The sequence below is a fragment of the Stegodyphus dumicola genome, chromosome 5 (assembly GCF_044657685.1).
Source record: "Stegodyphus dumicola isolate Sdum_Otavi_A_Nest chromosome 5, ASM4465768v1".
NCBI lineage: Eukaryota > Metazoa > Arthropoda > Arachnida > Araneae > Eresidae > Stegodyphus > Stegodyphus dumicola.
The window spans coordinates 15,043,168-15,052,139 of NC_140772.1; the positions used below are offsets into that span (position 1 = coordinate 15,043,168).

Sequence of the window (8,972 nt, forward strand, 5' to 3'; positions counted from 1 at the left end):
AACAAAAATAATGATTATATTATCTCTAATATAAATTTAGTAGAAGTATCTAAAAAGAGTGAACCCATATGTAGGAAGTTTAATTCCGAAAATTGTGTTTTAAACAACATTATATATATATACAGGGTGATTATAATTAAAGTTTAAGTTTCAAAACGCTATAGAAAAAGAACCACTCATGAAAATGACGCCAAATTTGAAAGGAATGTTATTGAAGAAGGCGGAAAGCGTATGGCAGAAGAAAATATTTAGTTTCAAAAGTTAGCAACAGATGGCGCTGCAAGCGGAAGAAGGCAAATTAAAATGTTAGTTAAATTTCAGTGTTATAAAGCCGCCAGGTACCAGGCTGTTCCTCATTTCGCGTCTCAGACGTTCGCCATGGGTGTTTCACTGCAGGACCGCGCTCTGCTGGTAAAGCTGTATTACAAGAATGATGATTGTGCAAGAGTAGCTCTGCAAAAATTCAGGACACTGAAGGGTATAAAAGAAAGCGTTGGTCCAATGAGTGTCGTAGGTCTAAAGAAAATGATGCAAAAATTCGAAACGACAGGTTCGTTTGATGTGCAATCTGGTAGAGGGAGAAAACGAGTGCATTCGACGGTAGTTGAAGACGTGGCCACAGCATTACAGGAGGGGTCGGCCGGTGGTGTGCAACCGTGCAGTGCACGAGGAATTGCTCGAACATTGGACAGGCCTACGAGCACGGTGCTGAAAATTGTACGAAACATCCTGCAATGCTATCCGTACAAAATTGGCCATGTGCAGGAGTTGCTTCCGCCTGACCTGACAGCTAGGGAGACGTTTGCGTTAGAATTCCTGGCTCGCATGGAAGTGGATAATGAATGGCCGTGGAAAATTTTGTGGAGAGATGAAGCCCATTTCCATCTGACAGGATACGTGAATACCCAGAATTGTCGAATATGGGCAACAGAAAATCCACTGGCAACGCACCCCGTACCACTTCATCCTGAAAAGGTCACGGTATGGTGTGGCTTTACGGCATCATTCATCCTAAAACCACATTTTTTCGAGCAGAGTGCTTCCGGTCCAGTTACTGCAACCGTCACTGGTCAGAGGTATGCGTCTCTTTTGCCCAACCACGTGATTCCAGCTCTGCAACAGCGTGGATGTGTGGATGAAATCATTTTTATGCAAGGTGGCGCTCCTCCGCACATTGCACATCCCGTGAAGCAGCTGCTGAGGCGCCATTTCGGAAATGCTCGAATTATCAGCCGTCATTTCCCTACAGCCTGGCCGTCCCGATCGCCTGATCTTACTCCGTGTGATTTCTGGCTGTGGGGATATCTGAAGGATGTTGTGTTCCGTGCTCCAATTGCAAATTTAGCGGAATTAAAGGCACGCATTTCGCAACACATTCTGAACATCACCCCGGAGACAATGCGATCCGTTGTGGAACATGCTGTTTGTCGCTTTCAACTTGTTGCACACAACACCATATTGAACATGTTTTGTGCCAGTCTCGCGACAGTTCCGAACTTCTTTGATGAATGGTTCTTATGCGGTATGTCGCCGCAAAACTCTTGAAACCGATTTGTCCCTTTCGATGTGATATGTACAGTCATGCAAATAAAATTATTCAACAATTCTAATTTGTCAATGCATTTTAATGTGTAACTTCCACCTTAGCCATTGTTTTACGAATCGCTTCTCGTTTCTCGTCGTGATTTTTCCGCTTACAGCGCCATCTGTTGCTAACTTTTGAAACTAAATTTTTTCTTCTGCCATACGCTTTCCGCCTTCTTCAATAACATTCCTTTCAAATTTCACATCATTTTCATCAGTGGTTCTTTTTTTATAGCGTTTTGAAACTTAAACTTTAATTATAATCACCCTGTATATATATATATATATATATAATGTTGTTTAAAACTCATTTATATTTAAACACAATATATACATTACACAATATATACATTTAAAACACAATATATATATATATATATATATATATATGTGTGTGTGTGTGATGTATCAGCTTTAGTCGTAGCTTAAATAATCAGACGATAAATTTAAAAAACAGGTTCCATTTATTATCATTCAGGAGAAATAGCAGTTACAAAAATCAGATATCCGGAGTAAACAAAAAGAATTACTAATAACTTCTTGTATGAAGTTTACTGCATCGTGACATTTAAGAAAAAGCCCCGATATTCTTTTTGCGAGTTTTTTTTATAGCCTCTGGAAAGGCGGAGCTTCCAAGAAATGACGTCAGCCTCGTCAGCCAATCCAGTTCGCTTTAAATATTTCGAGAACATTCTAAAACTGTACGTGTAGATAAGGCGGGAAAAACAACTTGACTACGGGGCTGTGGATTTAATTCCACGTACTTTCAAATAAGAGAACGTCGCCATTAAAATTGAAAAGAACATGCAGTTAGAATTTAACTAATGTAATCTTGACTATGGAATTTTATTATTACAAATATATATATATATCTGTAATAAAAAAAACTTAGAAACCTTGCTAATTATTACGTATATGTATATAAGTGTATATATATGTGATAATAAGAACACAAGAAAAAGACGGAGCAGTATCAATACTTGCTTAGATCCATATTGAAGAAGGCCTTTAATTGCGTAGTATGCTAATAATGTTAACTTGGTAATATATAAAGTACTTGGCAGTCGAGGCAGTTTTAATTCCATTTTTATTTCCAATTGATATTTCTGGACACAATCACTTGACACTCTAGTCGTGCCTTTCCACAGAAGATTTACATTTTTGGTATTTTTGAGATAGAAAGCAAGCCAGCAAAATTACATCTTAGCACAGTAGAGAACAAAGCTGAAGTGCGTCGTTATGCAAGATGGAAGCACGCGAAGAGAAAAGTTTTGGTTTGCAATTTGGTGATGGGTCAAGAGGCATCTCCATTAAGGATTACGTAAGATCGCATGATTAATTCGAATGACACAGTTTAGACTTAAGCGCTATTTTTGGAACAGCTAGATGAAGTTCCCAAATGAAATACAAAAATATAAGGGGTTACAGTGAATTAAATTTAGAAGTTTGCTTTTTATATTTTTTATCTTACACACATATATATATATATGTAATAATAAAATTCCATAGTCAAGAATATACTTAAATATCTAACTGTATACTTAAATATCTAACTGTATGTTCTTTTCATTTTTTAATGGCGACGGTCTCTTATTTGAAAGTACGTGGAATTAAATCCACAGCCCCGTAGTCAAGTTGTTTTTCCCGCCTTCTCTACACGTACAGTTATAGAATGTTCTGGAGATATTTAAAGCGAACTTGAATGGCTGACGAGGCTGACGTCATTTCTTGGAAGCTCCGCCTTTCCAGAGGCTATAAAAGGACTCGCCAAAGAATATCGGGGGTCTTTTCTTTAATGTAACGACGCAGTAAACCTTAATACAAAAAGTTATTAGTAGTTATTTTTTATTTACTCCGGAGATCTTATTTTTTGTAACTGCTATTTTCTCCTGAAATATAATAAATGTATCCTGTTTTTTAAACTTATCTTCTGATAATTTAAGCTACGACTATATCTATGATTCTTCACCAATATATTTATTCCGGACAAAAGCTGGTACATCACACACACACACACACACATATATATATATACATATATCTGTAATAAAGACAAACTTAGAAACCTTGCTAATTATTACGTATGCAGAATTAAGCAGAACACATACGAAGTTATCTAATGGACATTAAGATTTCAAAGAAACTGGTTTATGATACCTTTTAGACGTTGAACTGGAATCTGAAATATTCGATTGAAAACAATCCCCTCGCCTCACACACATACAGTATAATAAACTTCTCTAAGTAGCGATATAAAATTAGTGATTACCACTGACATTCGTATGGGAAAGAACAGTTTCACAAAGGCTTGAATTCCATTCAAAATTTCTTACGGACTTACGAGGGAAAGAAATTTTATTATAATTGTTTTTCCCATGTGTGCAGACGAATCACTGTAAAAACAGTTTTTTGACAGACATACGTTCACTTACGATAAAACAACAATACAGAACGTTCGTTGATAACTAAGGAAAAATCAACGCGCCAGTTTCTTAACGAGGCTGACAATCACTAAAAACGTGTTTTCCGTATAATTTTTGAAGGATACTTTTTAAAAAAAAATCTACACATCAATTTTAAAATCAAAGGTTTGACACTGGCATGAACTCATTAACGAGAGTAGTATGGGAAGAAGACAGTTTCCGATAAAGTCTTAAATTGAAATTAAACTCTTTTCATGTTATTAGAATGCCAGGAAAATTGCAACATTTCAGCGATTCCTATTCGACGGTGAGCTAAATAATGAGATCAGAAGAGTTCATAATAGAAACTTTAACTTTTCTTGTCATGCAAAACAGCAGACGTGCCATCAAAGTAACGAACCCAAAACGGACTCTAGCTTTTTAAAATATTTTATCTTAAAATAACACAGTGATCAGAGGCATGGGGTTTCCTACCCTTGGACGTTTTGATTTCGCTAATTTGAATAATGAAGAGACAGATATTTAGTTAGATTTATAAGATATTTCTCCCGCCTTCTTAACATGCCTTCGGGGTATAATGGTCAGCACGCTCGGCGCGTAATCAAGAGGTTCGTGGCTCGAAAGCATTGCTCGTTTTTTATATCTCCTGCTTCAAAAAATCCTAATAAATCTACAACTGGCGCCCGAACTAAAAGGTGGTGAATGATGATTCTGCACCACCAGGATTGGGCGACTGGGTCCCCTAAAACCCCAGTCACCCTTTAAAGGCGGAGTATATAAGTTATTTCTTCCGCCTTCTTAGCATGCCTTCGTAGTGTAGTGGTCTGCACGTTCGACGCGTATTCGAGAGGTCGCTGGTTCGATTCGTGGCGACCGCATTGCTCATTTTTACATCTCCTTCTTTGAAATAACCTAATATCTTTACAGTGGCGCCCGAAATAAAAACGGTAGGGGATGATGATTCTCCACCACCAAGATTGGCGATTAGGTCCCCTAATTCCCAGTCGCTATTTAAAAGGAGTAGTATATTGTAGAATCATTAGGTTAATTGGAAGCGGGAAAGATGAAAAATATGCAAACGCTTTAGTCGGGAATCGAACCACGGACCTCTGGAATACCGGCCCAGCGGGCTACCGTTACACCACGAAGGCACGCTAGGGAAGTGATAGAAATACCTTATATACGCCCCTTTTTAAAAGGCGACTAGTATTTTAGGGAACCTAGTCGCCAAATCCTGGGTGCGAAGAATCATCATCCACAACCCTTTTAGTTCGGGCGCCATTTGTAGATTGATTTGGAAGGAAGAAAGATGAAAAATACGCAAACGCCTTTGCCGGGAATCGAACCACGGAACTCTAGAATGCCGACCCAGCGTGCTACCGTTACACCACGAAGGCACGCTAGGGAAGTGGGAGAAATACCTTATAATATAAGGTATTTGTCTCGCTTTCTTAGAATGCCTTCGTGGTAAGCACGTTTGGAGCGTATTCGAGAAGCCTTTGGTTCGAGTCCCGGCGAATGCTTTGCTCATCTTTCATCTCTCCTGCTTCAAAATAACCTAATGTCTTCTAATTCCTCAGTTTCATTATCATTAAGATAAAATTCTCGAAACTCGAAGTGCATAACGGCACCAACTGGACGCGGCGCTAACTGGACGTTCCATTATATTTATAGTACATGTATTATAGTATTAATGTTCGAGTACATATATTATAGTAGTAATATGCTCGATTATAAAATCTAAACACATTCACACATTACACTAAATAAAAGGAAATTGCAAAGAAAAGAAGAGAGAAAAAGAGAAGAAAAGAAGAGAGAAAAAGAGAAGGAAAAGAAGAGAAGAAAATGAATTAAAACTGGATTGAAAAACTGCTAGGAATCTCGGAATCATTCGAGAATTACTTCGCAGGTATTCAAATACAATAAAAAATTTCAATTTCATCTGCTTCTGATGCATCATAAATCATCCATTGCTCTTCGTAATCAAACGTGTACGTTTCACGAAACCTATGTACAGACAGAAACGAAATTCCGTTCGGAAAGTATATTTATGAGTTTTGGAATGATTTTGAGGAATAGCCATTGTGTTTCGGATGTGGCTGGATCGATGTGGCTTTGCTTTCCTAATCGATGGATTCTAAATGACCCCTCTTTTTGACAACACTACAAGAAACGTAAAATATTGCTAAAAACATATCCCCCGAAATAGATTTTCACAGGTTCTTTCGGAAAATAACAGTTGCCCATGATGATTAGGTTTTCAGATGAATGACTGTAATACATGTATTATGGCAATCCAATAATGGTGTGATGCTATTAAAAGGGTGAACGTATATATCTAAATTGAGGAACATTTATAAGGAGTACACGCGTGTAAAGATAAATTTGGGTTTGAAGTTTTTGAAGAATTAGAGAAGAGTACTGATTACTTCTGATAGAAGAGTGGACAGACGATACTCTGTAAATCGTCAGTGGAATGTCGAAACAGCTATACTGTAGAGCAGCGTTTCACAACCTTTTTTGGCCAAGGCACACTTGTCGCGGGGAAAAAATCACGAGGCACACCACCATTAGAAAATGTTAAAAAATTAACTCTGTGCCTATATTGACTATAATAAAGTAATTCTCTTGAATAGGAATCAAATAAGCACAAAGAAAGTATTTTATAATTACTTTATTATGAAATATTAAGTAAACAGAATAGTGAAAAATTATAAAATACTTTCAGTGCGAAACCTGGGCCTGTTTGGCTGAACACAAAGCTGATATTCTGGCTGGAATCGAAGAAAGACACACACGTAGCTCTTCGTCAACAGTTCTCAGTCTCTCTCTGTATTTGGTTTTCATAGCAATCATGCTTGAAAAGCTAATCTCACACAGATATGTAGTGGAAAAAGGGAGCAATGTCAAAATAGCTTTGTTTGCCAGAAGGGGGAACTCCTTGGCAGTATCCAACCAAAAACTGTCCAAAGGTAGATCAGCAAATCTTACCTTGCAACCACGATTTTGTCTCAGTTCAATTAGTTCCTCCTGCTCCTGTAAAGTCATTTCCTTTCCAACAACTGATGCTGAGCTATAAGGGTCCCTAACCCAGTCAAGGCATTCAGTGGAGACTGAAGAGAAATAAAATGACAACTTCTCCTCAAGAGTTTTTAAATGCTTAACTATTATCTCACACAGTACAGCAGTGTGAACACCTTGCCATTGCATGGTGAGTGTGAACATTTCAAGATTGCCACTTTCCACGTGTTGATGCCAGAGTTGCACCTTTGAACGGAATCCATTTATTTTATCTGTACTTGTAAGCAGGTTTTCATTTCGGCCTTGCATTCGAGTGTTCAATTCATTCAGATGATGAAATATATCTGCCAGGTATGCCAGCCTTGCACACCACTCATCACTTGCAAGCTGCTTTGCGTAATCTGACCCCTCATTTGTCAGAAACACTTTAAGTTCCTCCCGCAGCTCATACACACGAACCAAGACCTTGCCACGCGACAACCACCGGACCTCCGTATGAAACAGCAAGGTTTTATGCTTTGCTCCCATCTCCTCACACAAAGCTGCAAATATGCGACTTTTCATGGGTCGTGACTTTACAATGTTTACACTGCGCACAACATCATCCAACACATGAACTAAGGCTGATGGTAAAGTCTTGGCTACGAGGGCCTCGCGGTGTAAAAAACAATGCGTAATAATCACATCTGGATTTCAATCCTTCACTCTGCTTACAAAGCCTTTGGTGCGCCCGACCATGGCTGCAGCTCCATCGGTGCAGACACTTGTGCAGTTTTCCCACTTAAGTCCTCCTTGTTCAAGGTATTCTGATGTGACCCGAAAAATGTCTTCTCTTGTTTTTTCTGGCAATACCTTGCAAAAAAAGAAGTTTTCTCTAATTGCATCACCATCAACAAAACGCACATTAGCTAAGAGTTGAGCATGTCCACTGATATCAGTAGACTCGTCAAGTTGCAATGCAAATTTCTCACTGATACGGATCTTTTCCAAAACCACACTTTCGATGTCTGCAGACATGTCATTAATACGTCTGGAAATTGTGTTGTTTGAGAGAGGGACTTTGGCTATTTCCTTTGCTGCTTCAGGTCCGAGCATCTCCTCTACAATAGCTTTGCAGGCAGGAAGTATTAATGTCTCTGCCACAGTGTGCGACTTTTTTGTCTTGGCTATAAGTTCAGCAACTTGATAGCTAGCTTTAAGAGCTCTTTCATTTACCTTTGTTGTTTTTCTCATAAAAGTTGTCTGTTTCTCCATGTTGTCACGCAGGCGAACAAAATAGTCCACATTCTTGTTTTGAAGCAAAGGGTGTTTCGTTTGGAGATGGCGTTTAAGTTTGCTTGGGACCATAGCACTGTTAGCTAGCTTTTCACCACACACCACGCACAGTGGAGTTGGTTTGTGTTCATCTCCAGTGACAGTAAATCCAACTGAAATATAGCTTTCGCTATATTGCCTTGCGGCAGAGAATTTAACCATCTTTGCTTTCTTTTGACCCCCACTCATACTCGGGCTCTCATCTGGCTCCAGCTTTTGTTCAGAGTCCAGTTCTTTCCTTTTCAAAAACTTGTCCATCACTGCAGTATCAGTGTCTCTCTCCTCACAGCAGCCGTTGTCTCTCTGACACTGTGTGAGGCGTCTGCCTGCGTCTCATGGGGGCGGGGACACGGCGGACACTTGTCAAGATTGGCAGGGGGAGGGGTTATAGCACTGCACAGCGCCGTGACCACCTATGACACTGGCGGGGGGAGTGACGGGAGGAGTTATAGCGGGCGAACAGCACTGTGACACCCAGACCCGGCGGCACACCACGGTGCTTCAGACGGCACACTGGAACAGCGGTTGGGAACCGTTGCTGTAGAGGTACGAATTTCGATTCAAAACAAACTCAATTTTATAACGAAAGTAAAGAAACATGTACCTTTCAGAAGAATGTGCAGCTAG

General features: G+C 39.3%; 1 protein-coding gene across 1 annotated transcript; it reads right to left on the reverse strand.

Annotated features, from left to right (window-relative positions):
* Positions 1-7,724: 7,724 nt before the first annotated feature.
* On the reverse strand, positions 7,725-8,603 carry LOC118192386 (zinc finger BED domain-containing protein 5-like). The gene has a single exon (XM_035363338.2). The coding sequence runs from the start codon at positions 8,601-8,603 to the stop codon at positions 7,725-7,727; it is 879 nt and encodes a 292-aa protein (XP_035219229.2).
* Between the last annotated feature and the right edge of the window lie 369 nt (positions 8,604-8,972).

Bases quoted from the DNA above. Each gene is read 5' to 3' on its own strand.
- LOC118192386 (XM_035363338.2), bottom strand. From the start codon at position 8,603: ATGGACAAGTTTTTGAAAAGGAAAGAACTGGACTCTGAACAAAAGCTG.